The sequence below is a fragment of the Salmo salar genome, chromosome 01 (genome assembly GCF_965601325.2).
Source record: "Salmo salar chromosome 01, fSalSal1, whole genome shotgun sequence".
Taxonomy (NCBI): Eukaryota; Metazoa; Chordata; class Actinopteri; order Salmoniformes; family Salmonidae; genus Salmo; species Salmo salar.
This window is the reverse complement of record NC_138291.1, coordinates 142,920,346-142,942,841: the sequence shown is the minus strand read 5'-3', so window position 1 is coordinate 142,942,841 and position 22,496 is coordinate 142,920,346. Positions and strand designations below refer to the sequence as shown.

At 41.0% G+C, this 22,496-nt stretch overlaps 2 protein-coding genes across 4 annotated transcripts; both read left to right on the top strand.

Moving 5' to 3' along the window:
• The first annotated feature begins 2,172 nt into the window (after positions 1–2,172).
• Positions 2,173–11,439, top strand: LOC106563802 (leukemia inhibitory factor receptor). 3 transcript variants are annotated; one of them, XM_014129675.3, is made up of 18 exons: positions 2,173–2,271; positions 2,369–2,442; positions 4,088–4,288; positions 4,389–4,573; positions 4,679–4,832; positions 4,946–5,200; positions 5,372–5,498; positions 5,683–5,819; positions 5,927–6,063; positions 6,156–6,309; positions 6,469–6,530; positions 6,921–7,299; positions 7,845–7,946; positions 8,049–8,222; positions 8,354–8,479; positions 8,561–8,654; positions 10,631–10,697; positions 10,812–11,439. In XM_014129675.3, the coding sequence occupies exons 3-18, from the start codon at positions 4,222–4,224 to the stop codon at positions 11,265–11,267; spliced, it is 2,676 nt and encodes an 891-aa protein (XP_013985150.1). In that variant the 5' UTR covers positions 2,173–2,271; positions 2,369–2,442; positions 4,088–4,221; the 3' UTR covers positions 11,268–11,439. The 3 variants fall into 3 exon arrangements, with proteins under 3 accessions (XP_013985150.1, XP_013985142.1, XP_013985171.1); XM_014129667.3 differs by lacking the exons at positions 2,173–2,271; positions 2,369–2,442 and adding an exon at positions 3,373–3,812; XM_014129696.3 differs by lacking the exons at positions 2,173–2,271; positions 2,369–2,442 and adding an exon at positions 3,377–3,812 and having other exon boundaries at positions 4,404–4,573.
• Positions 11,440–17,378: 5,939 nt separating this feature from the next.
• cfap53 (cilia and flagella associated protein 53) lies at positions 17,379–21,719 on the top strand. Its single transcript, XM_014129655.3, has 8 exons — positions 17,379–18,443; positions 19,232–19,461; positions 19,568–19,741; positions 19,851–20,154; positions 20,251–20,469; positions 20,603–20,819; positions 20,985–21,087; positions 21,214–21,719. Exons 1-8 carry the CDS (start codon positions 18,369–18,371, stop codon positions 21,455–21,457), a joined length of 1,566 nt encoding a protein of 521 aa, XP_013985130.1. The 5' UTR covers positions 17,379–18,368; the 3' UTR covers positions 21,458–21,719.
• The last annotated feature ends 777 nt before the right edge of the window (positions 21,720–22,496 follow it).

Genomic DNA, 22,496 nt, shown 5'->3' with positions numbered 1-22,496 from the left:
CGAGCGAGGAAACAGTGCCCCTCTGTCTCAGTATGTGTAGCCCATGTATCTGATGCTGCTTGAACCAAAAGAGTATAACATTTTACCACCATAGCGTATGATTGATGTCAGCAAGAATTTGGCCTCCCTTCATAATTTGTTTTTGCCAATCAGCGATGTGCTGAGCTCAACTGTGGGTTGTCCTGGTGCAGCAAAATGTCATTTTCTGAAATAAATGTCTGTTTCTGGTCAGCTTATGTTGATGTCCTGCAGTAGTTAGCTTGCTAAATCAACCCCTTTCCTCAGCCATGGATGGAGATTTGGACTTAATTCTCTGTACAGGCCAATGACGACGTCGATTCTGATCTAACCATAAATGAATATGTTGTGCCACTGACCTGAGACGATTAAAGTTCAATATGTAGCCTAGTAGGCTCACGTTAACTAGTTAATTGTAGCCCATGCGAGGAACTTAGGCCACCTAGCTAAAATGCTTGCAACTAGCCTATAACAACAAAAACTAAAAGTGTACTCTATGACAGAGCCATAGACTGTTTTGCAAACATGAGAGAAGGATAGCATTGGCTTTCAACTAGTTTACAAGTAGGGAGAGTCAGTTTTACACAGAAATCAGTACCATGGACAGTCACATGATATTTAGCAACATTGATGGAACTAAATTGTTGTTGGTATCTAAGTTTGTTTTTAGTGTATTGTTGATTTGATGCTGTTTACATTTTTAAGTTGAAATGGTGCTGGAATAGTGAAGGCAGTACTCCTGTTGTCTTTGTGCTGACTTCTGGTAACTCTGGTTCTAAATCAGTAGATGTTAAGTAAACTGTCAAAAACATTAACTTGCTTGACCTGCTGCAGGTGACCTGTGTATTCTCTCCTGATTGGCTCCGTGGTACTTAGTCAATGGGAACTCAGTTGCCGGCCCCATCATAAAGTTTTTACACAGTCTGGCAGTCTGACTAAAGTGCCAGAGGTATGAGGAGAGACATCATCCTTTGTATTTATGGGAACAAATATTACCTGACACTTTGGATCCTATTCTTGGACAGTTAGAAGACACACTGCATCAATGCAAAAAAATAAATAATTACTAATTACGATCCATGAGTAACCTCAACCTTGTGGGTGTTTGGGCCAATAAAGTGCCAACTCAATTCTACCACTGACTAGTCTCTCATGCCCCTATGAACGGGGACACAGGGCAATAGTTTTTAATCTAAACCAACCCTTTTTTACTGGAGTACACTAACCCCTAATTGGGGCTCTTTTCTTGACACATAGTAGCAGTTTACCAGATAAGAATTCAAGAAGATCAAAAAGTAGATTGTTGTAAGGGTGTATTACATCCTGTGCTGGCTGGCCCCATTGTCATATCCATTCTGGATTCTGAGTGGTAAAACCATAGCTGAAAAATGCCTCTATGTATGTGTATACTGTATGTGGGAATGTCTTGTGTCCGTCCTACATGTAGTGTTGGTACATGGAATATTCCTCAACTGCATATATCATAAATTGCTATTGCAAATAGAAGTATTATGTTCAACAACTGACATTTTCAGATATTATTTGACAAACACACTTTAATACAATTTGGTGCATACAATTCATTCTCTATTGTCATAGATTTGGTGGACACTGTCATCTGTCATCTGTGATATGACTTTCTTTAAGCACGTACCGATGAAACTGTCACTTAATATTTTTTTCTTAAAGTCTACAAACGCTCTACATGTATTCACTCTGTGATAGGGTTGGATCCTATATGCTACTTTTATTATTGTCCTGTAAAAGGTTCAGTGCCTATAATTTAGGCTATATGTAGAATGGGGCATAAAGGAAATTACCTCTACTAGATTATAGTGATAAGGAAAACAGCATACAATTTTGGCCTGTGTATTAATTTGCCTATAACTAATCAGAATTCCATTATGTTTACATAAAAAACAGAATACTTCAAAATGAGAAGATCCTGCCATGGAAAAGACGACTGGGTGGACGTCAAGTGGAAAGGAGGGGAAATAACTCACACCATGCAGCAGAACACCTTCAGCTGCGGGGTCTTTGTAATGCAGGTTTGATAGTTATATTTTCAATAATGAATGGTTAGCTGTTATGTGACAATTAGGTCAAAAACTCTATTTTATTTTTTGGTGTAGATGGCCAAGGAAGTTGCACAGAACTTCCCCAACATCCCCTCCCAAATTGATATAGAACCTTCACAAAAACACATGGAGCAACTGCAAAAAGAAATGGCTGAGGATATACTAAAAATGTCTGGTATGTAATGACATTTAATTCAAAGTAAATGTAAATTCTTTATTTTTATGCAGTTGAGTGGGACAGCCATATGTTCAGTTCATGCCTATAATTTCAGAGTTCAACAAAGCCAACAACTGCTTCATGTGTGCCACTGATAAAGAACCTGGATGTGGCCCAAAGACTGACTGGGTTAGTAACATGTAAGACAATTTATGATATAACACAATGGATGGCTAATTTGTCATACTGCATTGATATTTGATATGATTTATAACGTGTTACGCTTTGTTTTGTTTTCGATTGAATGTTTTGCATGCCAACGGTGGTTCCTAGAGGTTATGCATTATGGGTGTATATCCACTGCACGCTTCTTAGGTGTGTAATTGACATGACCAAGGAGCTATTGCAATTTAAAACTATGAAAAATGTACGTTACACCGCGTGATTTTACAGTACACAAACAAGAGTGTGCAATATAGAAGGGTAGTCAGTGTACATTCTGAACCTTGTTTGGGGGTGGGACCAGTACGGAGAAAAAATATATGAAATGTATGCATTCACTACTGTAAGTCGCTCTGGATAAGAGAGTCTGCTAAATGACTAAAATGTAAATGTAATGAAGTCAGTACGTCACATGACCAAGGAGCTATTGAAATTTACTATTGAAAAATGCATGTAAAATCTTGTGAGATGAAAATGGACAAACTAAAGGGTGTGCAATCTGTAGGCCCACTGAGTGGACATTCTGAACCTCGTTTGAAGTCAGTAGGTCAAATGACCAAGGAGCTATTGAAATTTAAAATATAAAAAAAACGTTGTATTTTGTTTACGCTCCCTACCGAATTCAACTAGAAATACGAAATGCTGCTCACATTTCCACGTTTATTAGCTTTGGAAAGCGTATTAATGTCCAAATCGTGAAAATAAGACCTGTGCTATGTTGTGCGCAATGTTTCCAACATCATGACACTTATTTGGAGTCTGGCTCAAGTGGTTTGAAAGCGCGAATATCCAACTTGAAACTGTCTTTAAGTATTTTACGTATCGGCTAATCACATATGTTATAGCAATCTGTCAGCCGATGAGAGGGTGGTGTCGCTTTCTCTACTTTCTCTTTATGTCTAAAAAGCAGTGTGGTCCTATGACTTTCATGACCGATAGGATTTCCTGTATTGTATCATGTTTTCACTAAACGATCTAGCAAGAAAAACGTCAGCATGGAGCAAAATGTCAACGTGCCAAACCTTGAATATTTTTTCCACATTTCCTTTACAAGAAAGACCTCCCCTAACAACTCCTTCAGTTCCCAACGCTTTTTTTTCTCATTTTTTTTCTTCAGTTCCCAACGCTTTTCCAAGCTGTATCTTTGTAGTACAGCACGTTGGCCAGCCTAAGTGAACTACACTTTAATATTTTTTTCTGAGGATACAAACCTCATGGTATAGTGGTTTAGCTGATAACGTTACGAAAACGAAGCGCACGCTTCAATGGGGCAGTTGTGATTCTGTGAGTTGTAATTCTGGATGGCCAGATAGCTACCAACAACCATGTGGGGAATTGTAAGTGACTCTTTTTAGCTAGTTTCAGCTTGTTCTTGATGCCATGTCTTGTTTTGAGGTGTTTTGACTGATTTAACGTCAATTCCATTATTGCTAGCTAACCAACAACTAAGAATGTATTTGAGAGACAAGTGCTCAGTGTAAAAAAAAGAATACATAAATCATTAACAAATAAGTGCTCATTGTGAAAATGTAATTATGTTTTCAATAAACATTGGAGACGAAAAGTTTACTTGTCAACAATCTAAGCCAACCCCGTCTGTTTTGCCCCATAGTTGCACACGCGTTGGTTTTGTTGCTAAACAACCAACCAGTCTATGGGCAAACCCAACAACTATCCCGACCAGAAACTACTGAGGCTGACTGTAAACCAACACCTCACCACAGCATATTGAATGAGAGTAACATCATGTTGGTTTTCCTGCTATGGGCTTCACTGTTCCTCTCAAGCCTCCAAGAACAAAATGGTCAAGATGGTAAGTACAAAACGTCATAATTTGATCAATATTTTGGACTGATACAGAACTGTACAGTATGTGATGTTGAATTGCATTTTCATCATGCATACTGTAACAGGCAATACCTATGTAGCTCCAGGTGTCCTGCTTTCTGGACCTCAGAATGTGAGTGTGGATTATGACCTAAAAGACCAGAGGATATCTGTAACATGGGAGGATGACCCATCTTCCTCCAGAGTACCGGACAAACTGATTTATGATGTGGAGGTTCTCTTAACAGTCAGTATGACTGAAGTACACAGTGTGAGTGTTTGCCAAATCAATTACGCACATTAATACCACCTGACACAATTCCAAGGTTACTATATAGAAGTATGAGTGGCTGGTTGTGGGTATTGATATCCTCAGGAAGCTGTGGATGTGAGACCAGCCCTCACCAGCAGGAAATACCACTGGAGTTGGACCTCGGCTTTACCCCTAGAGTGCACCTCCCGCTCAGTCAGGCTCCGCTCCCGATACCAGAACTACACCAGTCAATGGAGCCCCCTACAGACCATCACTGGTTAGTGTTTTTATTTCAATTAACTCATAATCACACGCAGGCAAGTATACACACACAGTACACCCAAACAATGTTGTTCGTTCACATCCGTAACCTTATTTTTTTTTCTGCAGGGAGGGCCTCATCACATCCACAGGTTTTCCCAAGAAGCAGCGTGGTTCAAGTCGATAGCAACTTTACTTTCTGCTGTGTTCTTGGGCCAGGGCAGAGACTTGAATACATGAAATACAACAACATTCTAATGAACACCACCCACATCATTGACCAGAGTTATGCCATGGTTGTGCATATGCAGTCTCCCTCTCCGCCCAGTTGCATCAATGTCTATTGTAATTCACCTCTGTATGGCACCTGTGTTTACGTGGGATGTAAGTATAAACTTCTTGTAAGCCTCCCTCTTACCAATCTAAGTGGCTAAACAACTCTGTAGTTCCTTGCCATACTGTACAGTTTACAGCATCATTTGAATGTAATCATAATGGATATGGGATGTGTTCAAACATATAGATCCTATAATTCACCCCCCCCCCCCCCCCCAGACCCCCCTGGGGACAGGAACCTTGTGTGTGAGACCCGGGACCTGGAGTCAGTGGAGTGTCACTGGGACATAGGGAGGGCCACCAACCTGACTAAACAGAGGATGACTCGTTATCACCTGAATGGAAGGTACAGTACTATAACAAAAAGGAAAAGCCACACACTCTAGTAGCTCCAATGCAATCATTTATTCACCAACAGCTCAACAGCAAGCTGTCTTTATCAGGCTAGAGTACTACCCAGGCCATGATATTGTTAGTATTATTCTGTAATAATCACTGGAGGTGACATTCTCTGTCCATGTATTCTTCAGAGCTTGTCCAAACAGAACAGTCTCAAACTGCTACCAAACAGTACGAGTGGATCAGGGGGAGAGGAATTGGACATTGACTGCCAGAAACCCGCTCGGCACACTGGAGCTCACAGACACAGCAGACCTGAAGAAAAGAGGTACAGTAGTGTGATAGCAGCTCCTTACACACTGCATATGAATCTGTTCCTTACTCTTAGTATATTGATTTTCAAGGCCATTGAATGTTTGAGGTTCTACCCTCCAGTGCGTTTACTAGCTCCCATGGAAGTGGTGGCTTCAGGTGGGAATGCCAGTGTTCAGTGGAAGTGGGAAAGACCGCAGTACCATATACAATTAATGGTTTGCCAAGTACAGCTGAACCATAGTGGGCACACAGACCTGGTAAGTTACAGTAGGACACCTACAATACAATGGACAATAGAGTTATTAACTGGGAAATACTAATGCTAAGCCCATTTACACTTTATTCACAGAGGAACTATTCTGGCATAGGTCTTACATCTGTAGTTTTACATGGCCTAGCACCTGCCCAGACATACACAGTGCGGGTGTGTTGTGGATTGAAACAGCACTTCTGGAAATGGGGCGACTGGAGCAAAAGTAGCACCTTCAAAACCGAAGAGGACAGTGAGTATCCAATCCATATGCAGCTACCTGGACACACCTTTTTAAAATACTGGTAAAAAGGAAGAGCGGTCAAACACACACCGTATGTGTAGATTGTATTTGATTACATAAAGTTCACAATTGTTATGATGTCATCATGTGTTTTCTTTTTGTCCCCAGTTCCTGAAGCGTTAGATGTATGGATGCAGATTGAAGGGAACCAAACCATTATACTATGGAAAGTACGTTTTGAAGATTATGTACATTAGTACATTATGTGCTATTGGTCATACTACATTATAAACTGGGTGGTTCATGGCCTGAATGCTGACAGTCACGGGTATAACAAAACATTTATTTTTATGTTGGAAATCACTTTATAATAGCAATAAGGCACCTTGGGGGTTTGTGTTATATGGCCAATATATCATGGCTGAAGGCTGTATCCAGACACTCGGCTTTGCATTGTGCCTAAGAACAGCCCTTAGTCGTGGTATATTGGCCATATACCACACCCCCCTCGGGCCTTATTGCTTAAGTATAGCACATTAGGGGACTGGGCTGATAATCAAGACTTTAATTAGATATGAATTATATCAAATAGATTATGATATTCATCCCTTTCTCTTTAGCCCCTTACAGTGAATCAGAGTCATGGGCAGATCAAGGACTATGAGGTGACCTGGGGAAGGCAGGAGACAATTGTCCATCCACCTCAGAATTACTTTCTTATTAGTGATCGATCCACTGATGAGTGGCATAGGGTCACAGTTAAAGCCAAAAACTCTGCTGGCAGCTCCCCTCTCTCGATCATCATTATTCCCATGCTTCCTCACAGAAGTAAAAGCTCCATGAAAATTGTTGGCAGTGATGGTGGGTTTGACCTTTCCTGGTCCGCTAGCCCCAATGCTAGCTGTGGCTACGTGGTGGACTGGTGTCCCACACATACTAAATGCAGAGTGGAGTGGGTGAAGGTACCAGCTGGTATAACCAGGGCCAGAATCCAATCAGGTAAGATGCCATCTCAGTAAGGGGATAGTGTGTTGAAATCAGATCTGGGTTCAAACACGTGTATTAGATATTTTGGGATATTAAATACTTATTTCCAGTGTAGTTGAGTATTTTCAAATAATGTCTCCCGAATCCACTACTTCTATGCAAAGTATTTGAAAGTATTTTCAAATTATGTCCATTAAATAGCCTACCATTTGAAAATGTTTTCAAGTACTTATTTTAAATTCTATTTTCTAATACCTGGGTTAAATGCATGGGAGTGTTTTTTTTTTTTGTTGTCAGTATATTTGTGTATTTCCAGATACATTCCAATATTCAACTACTTGTTTTTTATAATAAAAAATATCTGAATACTTACTTCGAAATGTATGTGAAAGTAATTGAGTTATTTGAAATAGTATTTGAACCCAGGTCAGGCTGAAATTGCTCAAACACCATGTCACAAGGTAAATGCTTTTTAATAATTATTGTAATACCTTTGGAGTTCGGTTCATGAAGAATATGTATACCTTCATGCCCTTGTCGCGGTTTCTCACACACAGCTAGCTTTGAAGAGGGGGTGAGGTACACACTCTCCATCTATGCCTGTACTCCAGGGGCTCCAGAGTTATGGGAGAGAAGGGAGGGCTATGTAAAAGAGTGCCGTAAGTATCCACTCTTCTGACTTAATGATTAAATCCAGAATTCTTCATTCTCTTTCCTCTTGCTATAGTATTTGACCATCCATCTCTATCTTTGCTACATAGTTCCAAAAGGCCAGATTCAGAGGTTGGCTGCAGAACAGCATGGTTCGGACACGGTTCTGATCTCCTGGACTGGTATTCCCCCGGAGAATCAGACTGCGTTCATTCATGGTTACATCATATACTGCTTTGATACTTCCCATCCTTCCACCATGAGAATTTTCAATGTTACTACAGGTATGAAACACATGCCCAGAGAAGATTTACAGTATTCGGAGACAAATTGATTAAATGTAATCATATCTTGCTGCTTTCTTTTTTCCCCCTTAATTTCTTCTTTTTGGATCATTGCCTGCTATGATGGCCAGATGAGCCTTTGGCCAAGAACCTGACAGGCATACCTGTCAGCTCCTACAGATTCATAGTGAAGGCCCTCACATCAGTAGGGGAGGGTGGAGACTCTTCACCAGTCTTCCTCCAGATGAACCCACAGAGTATGTCCTGACCTATTCAGTTGTGTATTGTTATTGCTGCTGCTTTGTAAAAAGCTGTAACTTTCTGACTCCATTCCACAGCTGATCAGTTGATCACAGTGATTATCAGTTCCCTGGGTTCAGCTGCCTGTCTCCTCACTCTTGTCACCCTCTTATGCTACAGAAACTGGAAATGGTAGGAACATGTTTACTGTCATGTCAATCAATCAAATGTATTTTATAAAGTGGGTTGTTCCATGTTATTTCAGAAAGCCCACCATCTCAGATTGTTCTGAAATTGTTTCTGTAGTTAGAAACAGATAAGATTTGCATTTGTGCAACATTATTTTGTTCAAATATAATTACATATCTGAGAAATGAAGCTAATTGATTGCATCTAAATTGGTCATTTTAATTTATAGGATTCATATAATATTTAATATATATAGAACCTAACATCTGATTTGGACCAAACTTTTTTTCTGACAATGAATGGTCATATGGACCCTGCACACCCCACACCCCAATCCCACCCCACACCAATCCCAACCCAACAACGACTATACAGTATCAGTTCACTATGTCTGACTAGTAGTATGGAGCTGCAGCTCTGAGTATTGTTTCTTCATCCTATGTAATATATTCTCAGTGATTTTAGTAATGTTTTTTTCCGCTGTTCAGAGAAATTCGGCATTGAAGCTGTTAGGTTTCTGTCCCATCCTATATTCTGATATTACCGGGTTCTGACTAGTAGAGGGTGCTATTCCTGCTATTAAGTGATTTTTATTTTATTTTTAAGAACCAACCAACCCCCCCCCCCCCATCTATGAGTAACATCATTGAGTTACACAATACATTTTTAGATACTTTAGGATGATTTGAAGTGTGAAAATGCAAATATAGGTATCATTTACTTGCATTGGATTTGTGCCACAAATGCCAAAAAGTTAGCATATTTAACAGTGGCCCAAAAAAAACAAAGCATGGGTTGCTGTGTCACCGTTTGTCAATAGACTGCTTACAGGGTAAGGAAACCAATATGATTTTGTAATTTGGGTGAACTCCCTTTAACATTGAGGGGGGGGGAGCTTCTGTTTCACCTAATAATAGGAACAGCATCATCTAGTGGTCAGAAACCAGTAATATCAGAATATAGGATGGGATAGAAACCTAACAACTTCAATGACTAATTTCTCTGAACAGGGGGAAAAAAACATTACCAAATTCAGTGAGAATACATTACATAGGATGAAGAAACAACACTCAGGGGTGCAGCTCCATACAACAAGTCAGACACAGTGAACTGATAATATATATACCTGTTGTTGGTTTTTGATTGGCGTGGGGTGTCTGTAGGTGACTATTGACCGTTCCTTTGGATTCCTCAACCTGATCTCATTGTTAGAAAGATGTTTGGTCTAAATATGTTAGGTACTATATTGAATAATATATGAATCCTATCAATTAAAATGGGCAATTTGTATGCAATCAATTAGCTCAATTTCTCGGAGATCAAATTATATTTTAACAAAATAATGTTGCAGGAATACTACTGTTATCTGTTTCTAACTACAGAAACGATTTCGGAAAAATCTGAGATGTGCTTTTTGAGGTGGAACGACACAAAGCCCTTTTTACATCAGCAGTTGTCACAACATTTGTATACAAATACTCAGATTAAAACCCCAAAGAGGAAGCAATGCAGATATAGAAGCACGGTGGCTAGGAAAAACTCCCTAGAAAGGAAGGACCCTAGAAAGAAACCTAGAGAGAAACCAGGCTCAGACTGGAAGACCAGTCCTGATCTGGCTGTGCTGGGTGGAGATGATAAGAGTACATGGCCATTTAGGCAAGATTGTTCTTCAAGATGTTCAAACGTTCATAGATGACCAGAAGTGTAGCCAGAGAGTAGAGCATTTCAGTACAGCCTGGTCTCACAGCAGTCTAATCTTGAAGTGACGAAAGCATGGATTAGCTTTTCTGCATCATTTTTTGACAAACAGTTTCAGATTTTTGCAATGTTACAAACTGCTCTTGAAAATATTTATGATATGTTTGTCATAAAATGCTGTTACAAAGACAGTGCCCACCCCACTCCATTGGCTGTTATTTTTTTCCAGGACCTGTCCATATTACTGTTTTATCAACCATTTATTTTCTTAATGTCAACAGTGTGAAAGGGAACCTGTATCCTAAAATTCCAAAGCCAGTATGGAAGGAGGAATGGTTGACACCACCGGTAGGTCCTTGGTCCCACTCCATCTTGTTTTTGCATATAAGCACTCTAGACTAGAAAGCAGTACTTGCTGCAGGTAGAGTATATCCTGATATTAATGTTTTTCTTGTTTTCCAGGAGGGCCATGGCCGCCAAATCCTCAATGTGGAACCATGTCAACCCAGTGAGATTGATATAGTGTGTAACCGAGAGCAGTCTGGAGAAGCTGTACTAGATAAAAATGCTGGAAAGGGTGCCTTAACCAACACAAACTCAGATGTCCCAGCTCTGCATGGATACTACAACCAGCTCCTCAGCAAGACCACTTCAGGACACTTCACCTTCTCTCCTCACACAATGTGGCCGCCATCCTCTCAACTCTCAGGCACAGTAATCCAGAACCCCTCATACAACCTAGAAGTACTGGCTAGTTTAGATATGGGACAGTCTGTGGGATATGAGCCGGATATGAACTCTTTCTCCTGTCCGAATCCTGAACCACACAACAGCATGTCTTATGTGCCCTTTGAGACGGATTCCTGGGGTTACAAGTTCCAGTGTCACATAGAAGACAGCTCTCCTCTCCAGGAGTAGAGCCTCTGGGCAGCCCTATTTCCATCAGCTCCACTCAAATCATATTTTTGTTCCAGCCCAGCACTAACATAGCTGAGAAGACCAATTAAGATTTTGATTGGGCCGTGATTGCACTGCTCCTGGAAATAAAAGTGGCTTATCAAACAGAAAGAATGAACTGCTGTACTTGTATTTATTTAAATGCACTTCTCTCTGCTGACTTGATATGTTGCTTTATGTGAAATATTTAGATGACAGTGGAAATGTTTTGATAGCTACAGCATGAGTAATTATGTAACAGTAAGTATTGCTTCCGTCCCTCTCTTCGCACCAACCAGGGAACTTCTGCACACATCGACAACAGTCGCCCATCGCTCCACAAAAGCCGCGGCCCTTGCAGAGCAAGGGGAAAAAACTACTTAAAGTCTCAGAGCGAGTGACGTCACCGAAATTGTGCGTCAAGAATTCAGCATAGCAAATTTGAATGAAGGTCTGGTTATTAAATGGGTACATAGTTCAATAGTAATATGGTCTAAAACGCTCCGGTGACAAACTTTGCTACCCTGTTTCCAATTATCTACATGGCTGGGAGAACCTATTCAAGTAAGTTAAGTAAATACATTTCGAAAATGTAAAAAAATAACATTGTTACAGTGCAGGCTAACTCAAATGAGCTAGCTAGTTGGCTAGCTAGACAACTTTACATACTGTATAGATAGGTAGCTGGTGATTTTTAATTCGCTTAGCCAGCTAACTTCATATTAGCTAGCTATCTTGATGTATTTATCACTGAAAAACACACTCCAAATGCCATGGAGGAGGGTGAAAGGATAAGTTTTAGCAGCCCCAACTTTCAAAGTGAGAGAGTAAGCTATTCTGGATGGGGCAGGTACTTTTGTGTAGTTCCAGTCCCTAGAAGTGAGGACGGAGGTAATAGTAACATAATATTCAGCGCAGTGTAATTTGAGTATAATGAAGTCTGTTTCTTGTGAGTTTTTCTGTCCTCAGATAAAGAGAGCTCTGAAAGCCTGTCTACGGATGAAGAGGTCCCAATGAAGAGCAGTGGTTCTCAGTCCTGGTCCTGGGGACTCAAAGGGGTGCACATTTTTGTTTTTGCCTTAGCACTGCACAGCTGATTCAAATGATCAACTCATCATCAAGCCTTGAATGGTATTCATGTATTCATTTGTGATGCTATCCTTGTTATGATCCTGTTATTGTCACATGCTACACATGCACATGTGTGTGCCATGCATGCAAGGTTGAGTGACCAGGGCCATCTGGGACTGCCTCCTGGAGGAATTCAGGCGTGTGAATGCTACCTGTGTCCTGCATAACTTCATGAGGATGGACACGAGGACCAGGAGGGGATCTGCAGCTCGCCGGCGTGTGCCAGAGGAGAAGTCTGGTGCCCTGCAGGATGTTTCAAGGATGAGGGGGTCCAACAATGCAGCAAGAGAGGCAATCCGTGTGCGGGAGATCTTCACCTCCTTCTTTGAAGAGGGTGCTGTTCCCTGGCAACACCATAGACTACACTATGCACAACCAAAGGCTCTTTTAAGAGCCATCCACATTGCAATAAGAGTATTCTTCTATTTACTTAGCTATGTCAACTGCAGTTATTCAATTCCCAGTTTCTCTCCCTTTGATTTCTACTTCTCAGGTGATGGTGCTGTTTAGGTAAGGGTGTGATGTCTGTACAAAAACAAAACAGGCTATTTTAAGTCATCCATATTGAAAAAAGTTTAAACAATTAGACACCCTATAACCCACACATACACACATGTATCAATCTGATTGATGGATTGCGTTGTGCAGTAAGCAGGCTCAGGTGTATAACTGTGGCTCCTTCCACCTTTCCTAGCCACTGTGCTTCTACACCTGCATTGCTTGCTGTTTGGGGTTTTAGGTTGGGTTTCTGTACAGCACTTTGAGATATCAGCTGATGTAAGAAGGGCTATATAAATAGATTTGATTCAAAGAATAGGCAAGAGGGCCAACCATGGAGAATAGTAAGGCAATTCATTATTTCTATAACTGCGCTATATTGTTGGTCGTCGTTTGTCCGTCCATGTTTTTCAGCATAAAGTACTCTGCAGCCACTTAGTGTGGACACCAGGTAAGGCCACACACAGATTCCTGTTGAACACTCTCTTTAACTACCTTATTTTCTCAATAACAGTCTCTCTCCTTCACTTCATCCCTCTCTCCCCTTCTCCCTAAATCCTCTAGGTTATATCAGCTGTCAGTGAACCCCTCCCGCATCTGAACTGGCTACTTAGAGGGCACAGCATGATGAGAGGTCACTTGGTCAGGAAGTATTATTAAATAGATGCTTTACATTGAAATAGAGATTCAGTAGTCCCAGAGTTAATGATCCAAGGTCAGTTTTGCATTTCACCTGATGATTATGATGACTGACAGTGTTAGCATGTTTGAGCTTTGGGTTTTTAAAATGTTTATTCTATCTCGCCATCTCTATCTCTCGTCTGCAGGTATGTTTTGATGTGAGAGAGGATGCCAACCCCCAGTCCCGTCATCGCCACCTCACCCTCTCTAAAGATAACCTTTGGGCCGACTGGGAGCCCAAGGCTGGTTAGGAGACACTATTATGTAATTGTGATTAACTGAGAGAATATTATGGTAGCACTGTGATTCATTAATCATATGCTGCCTTCCCAGCTCCTATGTTCTTATCTTTTTCCCTTTCTGTCTTTTACACCTCTCACCACCTCTTTCTTCCTCTGTTTTTATAATGCACAACAGATTTAACTTGTATTTATATTACAATTATAATATTTCTAATGCATGTATTTATAACACTTGGACAATTAACTTATTTCAATAAAGGGTTTCACATTCTCTACTGTGTTTATCAGATCAATGCAGATGATGGAAATTAGATATTGAGATGAACCGGTTTGAGTATGTACATGATGCATAGGAAGTGTAGTGTACTGTTTTAAAAAATTATATTTCTGTATATACAAATCAGCCTTTAACTCGTTAAATCATGTTTCTAGTCTATTGCATAGTTAATGTGTAACCATTGATGTCCCAGGACCAAGACTGGTAAACACTGAAGTGTATCATTGTAATACATACATGCAGACACGGCATCATTCAAAGACTGGAATTTTATGCTCCTGGTATTGGATATGACTGAAAAATAATCTCAAAAACATTCATACCTGAACTGTACCTTTTATTTGCCACAGTAGAGTACATGATCAGTGAATATATTAAATGTACAGGCTACAATGTGGGGATCTCATGCATGGTAATAACTACATGTATATATGACTTCCTTGGCACAAAGTTATATTATATTCTACTCAATCCATAGGCTTCATTAATGTCATTCAGACTGTTTTGAAGTTGATACAACTGGCTATGATAGCTGAGGTTCATAGCTAGGTTCTAAACTAATATGTATACCAAATGTTTTAGGGTCTATACACAGATCGGCTACATAGCTAGCTAGACATCCATTAGCATACAGGTATTTTTTATTATCCTCCACTGCACAATAAGCAAGAAAATAGTTAGCTAGCTACGAGATTTCATCTATCTGCATTGCATGGCTAATATCAGCAAGGCAAGCTCACAACATTGTACATTGAATTTGCAGTGAATGCTTTAGCTAGATTCTGTACATCTACTGTTTCACAAGACGACAGCCTGGTTTGCTGGTTGTTTCAGGAGTCCCTAAAACATTAAACAACCAGAATTACAATTGCATACTCATGTCACAACAACCATAAAGCTAGCCAGCTAGCTGGCTAATGTTAGCTAGTCAGCTAGCTTGCTAAATCGCAATTTCCGTAAATTAACCACCCGATATGATTGGTCATCGAGCATCGCCGCTGGTGATTTGCATAAAGTTGGGAAACGATAATCATTTTCACTGCCCAAAGGCCCCCCGCTCTCCTTCCATTGAAATTAATGGGAAGCGGTGTTTCACCGCACGGCACATCTAGTAGGGGTCTCTCGAGATCAGGGAACGTTCTCCTGCCCACTCCCAAGCTGTGTTATAATACTCATACTACCCACACTAACCGTACTATTTGTGACGTGAAATTAGTATATAGTATGTTTATTGGTCATAGTATGGATATATTTAGTATATCCATACTAGTTAGCTAGCTACCTAACAATATACAAGTTCCCCGGATGTCGGACTAAATTCGCCAAAATATGAAGTATATTTCCGTACTTTAGGGCCCATAATGCAATTCTTCAGGAAATGGGCGTGGAACCATATCGTTTTTCAGATTTCAAGAAAATGGCGGAAAATATGCAGCCCAAGTCCAACAGCGGATACAAATTCATAGCTTTAACTAATTATGACAAATGTTAACATCATGTTGAGCAATGTAATAAAGTAACGACTTTTCCAATAAGTTACCTTACACGTTGTTGGCTGACAATTTGTTAGCTACGCTGTCCTTACGAACCACATAGCATATCATTACAGCAGAATGAATAGGTGTTGTATTGTGAGTAAAATTCCTGTGAAACTGGCGGTTTTTCACAAGCAGGCTTTAATGTGCTGGGCTTTGTTGTATAAACACAACTTTTCACCTCATAAATGTTTTATTTGGAACAATGGGTCAATATTACATAGAAATAAGATGTTATTTAACCATAAATGGTTCTCGAAAAACATTGTTCTTGTCAGCCAATTGGTTAATAACAGTGGGAATCTATTTACACGGAGAGAATTTATGGAAATATACAACTTTGAGGTTTCAAGCAAGGAATATGACACTGTTATTAAAGCTATACCTAGTGGGATAAAAACTTTACTTCAGAATAATGCATATTTTGGAATATCTCCGATTGTAAGCGATATTCAGGTGAATGGCATTGGTCTACTAGATACGAAATTCAACAATCGTTTAATAAGGGATATTTTCTACAGGAAGTCTATTCCCTCTGCGATATTTTGTTGGGCTTCATCGTTTGATGTAAACTGGCGCCGTGCTTGGCTCACTCCACACAGATTTATGGTGACCAATAAAGTAAAGGAGATCTCCTTTAAGATAATCCATAGATGCTATCCGTGTAATAGCTTGATTTCTAAATATATATTTGACGTTACCAGTGAATGCAGTTTTTGTGAACTAGAAACTGAATCTATTGAACACTTATTCTGTAATTGTTTATATAGTGAAGTGTTTTGGACTGATGTAAAACTATATCTTAGCCGCAAATTGCATACAACCATTGATATTACTAAGTTTGACATATTATTTTACTACACTGATTCCACAATTGAACGTGAGTATGTCATAAATATCTTTATTTTATTAGGAAAATCTTTTATCCATAAATCAAAATTTATGAAGAAAAAGCCCCTTTTCTTAAATTTTTTATCTGATTTGGAACAGTACGTAGAATCTTTAAAACGTATACAAAACAATATGTCAAAAAAATGTATTCGATATATGTCTGTATTTGATTTGATATAATAGTTTTTTTTTTTCTCTCTCTAATTTCTTTGGATTCCCTCTGGCTGTTATGTTATGTTATGTTTATGTTTTGCATGTTACTGTTATTTACAGCAAGTTAAATAAAGATTTGTGCAAACTTTTAAAAAAATACAAAAATAAATACAAAAAAAAAATACAAAAAAACAAAACAAAAAAATGAATAGGTGTTGTGCCGAAAATCGTTCTTCATTGCTGCGACTTGCTTGCTAGAACTTGAGATTTCTGCTCTTCACTCCGTTGTCAGTTTAGCCTACATTTAACTGATCTTAGTAGCAGAAAGCATTTTTGTCTGCAGTTTTCGGTTTGGTTATTTGTTTCAAGTGAATGTGGGGGTTCTAGCTTGTATGGCGCCATTGTCGCCCATACCTAAATCTGCAACTGATTTTGTAGTCTATAAATACATATCTTTGCCAAAATTCGTCATCTCTCCCATGTCTTATTCGACTAGTATTTTTGAAAGTCTAAGGATAATAAATCAGCCATAGTAATGAAATGTTTATCGATTGCTAATATGTTATTCCGTTATCTATGTTTAATATAACACACATACATTCATTATTTTCGGATGCCTATCCTGGCGTGAAGTTTGTTCTATAGAAGGTATTTGACTCCAGCCACAAAATTAAGGAAATTCGAAGGGGGATTCTGTCAGGGCGAGATTTTCGGCACAACACCTGTATGTTACCTACCTAACGTTAGTTGGCTACTTATACATCAACATTGCCAGTATATTAACTATAGGCTAACTACCCAACGTTTATTGACTTAATTATTCCCTTCTTAGCTAAATTGTATTATCGTTGTGAGTTCTCAATGGACGTTGGGTGCTTTCGTAAATTCGCTCTGGCTATCTACTCCGACTGTGTACCAGTCCAGAGCGCAGAATAATGCATTTACTAGCGCTCAACAGCGTTTGAATGTGGTCGACAAAAAAGCGTAATTAAATTGTTGCCACCAACGCTCTGGACAACATAAAAACTGCCTAACCAGCTCTGCTAGGGCGAGTAAAATGGTCAGAGTGGTCACTCTCATTTGTGTCTGGAAGTAGCTAGCCAACGTTAGCATGGTGCTTGAATGCCGTTGTATGGTCAGAACGCTCAAATCCTACTCCTCGGCCCGAGCATCCAGTGTGCGCTCCGAGAGCGAAACGCTCTGAATTTACAAACGGACAATGACAACGCTCTGAATTTACGAGCGGACTCTGGCACTCCAGGTTGAATTTAAGATCACACCCGAAGTCGTAAAATGTCTAACTAGTAATTTGTTATGCTAACTAGCTAGCAAGAGGTTGCATAGCAACAGCATCAACTTCCGGTAGACCGGCGAAGATCTAGTACGCTCAACTGAAAGGATACTGTTCCGTTTACAGTATACCAAAATTAGCTAATAGTATATACTCATTAGGTATGTAGTATACCGTATGTTAGTATGGGTATTCGAACACAGCTCCAGTGATCAACTCCTGCAGCATGTTTTGTAGTTGTCATGGTAACAGTTTACTAGTTCCGTCAACAAAATCGCCGGAGAGACTCCTTTTCAAGGTCCGTGTGAAACAGTTGGGAAACTTGATGGGATGCAGGACAAATAGAACTATCTGGCTGGGAAGAAGCTTGTTTTGTATCCAAGTATGTTGGCCAGTCAGACTAGAAATAAACCACAATGTCGCGAGTTTACGGGACCAACACCTCATTCAGTGGCTGTGGTAAGTTCAATACAAACTCTGTGGCTAGTTAACGTTAGTATCCTACCTAGTAAGAAACCTACCGCAAGCTAACGTTAGCTAGTTAATACGCATAGCTACATGTTGTACATAGCTAAACAAACGTATTGTTTTGTAAAATTAGAGAGTAAGCATATCTAGCAATTATTTTTGAAATGGTTTTTCCTGACCCCAGTTGACCTAGGTAGGAAAACTGACCCCTAGTTGTACTGTAGCCAGATAGATTCCCGTGTGACGGTTCTGTACAATGTTTTAGTTAAAGCAAATAACTACAGTGGGTCCTGGAGTTTTCCTTGGCCAGGTCACTTGGTCAGGAGAAACTGCTGCCTCCCATAAACTCTGATCAGCTCTGATCAGGCCCTACACCCAAACAAGGGCACTGCGTTCATCCACCTCTGGCCTGCTGGCCCCCCTACCTCTGAGGAAGCACAGTTCCCGCTCAGCCCAGTCAAAACTGTTCGCTGCTCTGGCACCCCAATGGTGGAACAAGCTCCCTCACGACGCCAGGACAGAGGAGTCAATCACCACCTTCCGGAGACACCTGAAACCCCACCTCTTTAAGGAATACCTAGGATAGGATAAAGTAATCCTTCTAACCCCCCCCCCCCCCTTAAAAGATTTAGATGCACTATTGTAAAGTGGTTGTTCAACTGGATATCATAAGGTGAATGCACCAATTTGTAAGTCGCTCTGGATAAGAGCGTCTGCTAAATGACTTAAATGTAAATGTAAATAAACATAATTACTAAACCCTCACCAACATTTTCCAGAGGGCGAGGTTCCCATCATCCAGGCCTCCAGACTACCTCATCCTGGAGAGAAGGAAACAGGAGGAGGCCCGGGACAAGGTGTTGGAGTTCACCAAGTACCAGAACACCTGTGACCTTAAGACGCGCTGGGAGAAGAACTCTGACCGGCGCATTGTGTTGGGAACCATTGAGAGACGGGTCAAAGATGCCATTGGGCAGTATCAGATGACCATCAATGAGAGGAGGGAGAGGTCTGTGACAAATCTTTTGGTTGAGTTCCCATAACAGCTGATCATATTTTTTTAATAGAGGTATTTCAATTGCTCCATGTCTGTCTATCACCCCTGTCTCCCTTAGACTGCATGATATGTTGGAGGCAGAGGAGAAGGAACTGCTGAGAGAAATGGAGACCAAGAAGGAGACAGTGCTTGAGAGACAAGCCAAGATGCGAGAGAGAGCCAAGTTACTGCGAGAGAGGAGGGAGAGTGAAAGGCTAAGTGTGGTTGAAGACAAGCTTGAACAGCTATTCAGGTAGAGAGAACACCTAAAGGGAGTTTCTACAAGACAATGTTGCAGCTTTCTTTTCTATGTGTGTGTTCAAACCTCTATACAAATAGATTTTTAAATGGACCAATTTCAGAGAGCAGAGTGAGGAGCTCCGGGCTGAACAGACTCGACGCAGGCAGGACGAAATTTGCACAGAGCGTGCTGCGCAGCTATGTACACGGCAGGTGACGCAGCGTCAGAAAGAGGAGGAGGAGCAGCTCTTTGCTCAGCTGTGGGAGAGCGACCGGCGAGCCAAGGAGGAGCGGGAGGGTCAGCATGCGCAGAAGCAACGCCAGAGTAACTTGCAGCAGCTGGCCTACCTGCGTGTTCAGATGGAGGCTGCCGAGCAGCAGAGAGAACAGGCCAAGCAGCTCAAAGAGGAAGAGGCCCTGCTACTGGTAGACGAATTCAGCCTGTAACTGAGATGTTTCTCTCTGTGTCTGTGTGGGTTTCTGCTTTGTGATCACTAATTGAGCCCTCTCTGTTTTTCCCAGAGGGAGCAGAGAGAGATGCTGCGTCTGGAGGAGCAGAGAGAGCGCCGTCAGAAGCTCCAGGGTCAGGAGAGCCGGCGCAGGCTGCTCGACCACTCTCTGAGGCTGAAGATGAAGCGCCAGGCCAGGGAGCAGCAGGACGAGCTGGCCCTGGACATGAGCATGCTCGAGCATCTGCTGATGGGGGAGAGAGATGAGAAACAGGGCAAGGTCACGAGGAAGGTGGGAAAGTGGAGTTGTATTAGCATGTTAAATTACCACATTGTCACTCTATTTGGCACACAAAGAAATCTTATGAAACTAAAAGAGGCAGAGGATAAGTGACTGAGTGTGTGTGTGTGTATGTGTTTCACAGCTTGAGCTGCGAGAGGAGCAGAATAGGTACCAGCAGTACCTGGCCGATCAGCTTGAGGAGCAGAAGAGACAGGAGGTGGAGACAGAGCAGCTGATCGAGGCAGAGCTAAAGCAGACCTGGGCCCGGAGGGCAGAGCAGTGTCACAAAGAGAAACAAGCCAGGGATAGGCTGATGAAGGATGTGATGGACACACGCCGCCTGCAGATCCAGGAGAAATGTAAGAAAGCGGAAGAGAGGGAAGCAGATCTGTCATTTGGGCAGGTCCTCTGTGACAGTGCAGTTGATTTACAGTATACAATGACTTGTTTATATCACAAGTCATCTTTTAAATGGGATGTGGTCTCATGGTGTGTGTGCTTGTGTATTTGTGCTTCTTCTTTAGTGGATTTGAACAAGCAGAAACAGGCTCAGCTGACTGAGGAGAGAGACGAGCTAAACAAAACCATACAGGAGAACAAACTGCTGGATGAGAGAGAGAAAACTCGGTCTGCATAGTGTGATCAAAGATTCTGACATACGTCCTCTCACAGAAATACACAATAATTGTACCCTTTTTTCACACACAGCAGAAGTCTTCACAATGAATACATATCTGTGCTTTCCTCTCCCAGTCTGAGACAGGGCTGTCAGGAGTTCCAGGCAGACCTGCTGGCCCAGATGATGTACCAGCAGCAGTTGCATGATGAAGGGAGATCTCAGACAGAGCAGGAGCACCAGCAAGGCCTGGTCTACCAGGAGCAGTACAACAGGAAGATGCAGGAGATCCTCTCCAGGCCTACCTCACACACCAGGGCTGTCCACCCCTTCAGGAGAACCTCTTCCACTAACCCACAGGCACAGTTTAGCTTGGAGTAACCTAGCATGTGAAGTAAAGCAAATGCATTTATGGCCTGGCTCGGCAGGGAACACATACTTTCGTAATTCAGACAACGTACACAAAAGCTCATCTCTAAAAATCATACACCCACACGCCTAACCCTGTCTTACCTCACAAACATACATCTCCGGCAAGTGCTTTATGTGTAATCCTCTTAAGACAAATCGGAAATTAGCTGTCCCAAGTTTCTCCGAAAATGGCTAATGGATATTAAATACAAATAAAATAAGTTTAATCATATTTTTGAGTTCAGAAAAGGTTTCCATTTTGCTCCTTGGCAGAGTGCTATATTGCATACATTGATGGAGGATTTCACCAGGAACAAAGCTGTTCATATTTTGTTCAGTAGGTAGCGCTGAAAATGTATTTTTTCAGTTCAATTTCAGGAACTCTTTTTGAGCACATTGTTGGTACATTAAATGTACCTAATTTAAGGACAAGTCGATTTTCAATTGAATAATATTACTGTGGAGGCGGAGGCCTGCCTGCATACACATGAAGAAAGCAGTGTCTTTCTGGATTTCATTGCACTGTAATGTAATCTCACGTGATGGCAAACATAACGTTGTTGGCTAATACAGGGATAAAGTCTGAAATACATTATGTGTCATGAGCATAAGTTGCTTTCTCTGGATATAGTTACAGCAAGGGAAGGCAGAGAAAGATACAAGAAAAACTATCTTGTTGTGTGTGTGTGTGTGTGTGTGTGTGTGACATTTAAGATAATGCATCATGCAAAAATAAGAATTGGGCATAAAGCTTATTGTATCACCCAACTCGACTAACTGGATTTTAGTGCCATACTGCCATTAAGTCTATTATGCTTAGACTCATCACATGCCACATACCTGTAGGTAGTTGGGCAGGTGATAGGAATTCAGTGGTTAGTCTGACTGAGTTACCAGAACAGGTTGTTAGTGGCATGTCAAAGCATTGAGTCCTATTATCTCAGTGTCATTTCCCAAAGCAACCCATGGTGTTAGCCCCAACGTTAGGACCACCTGCTATGGAATGAGG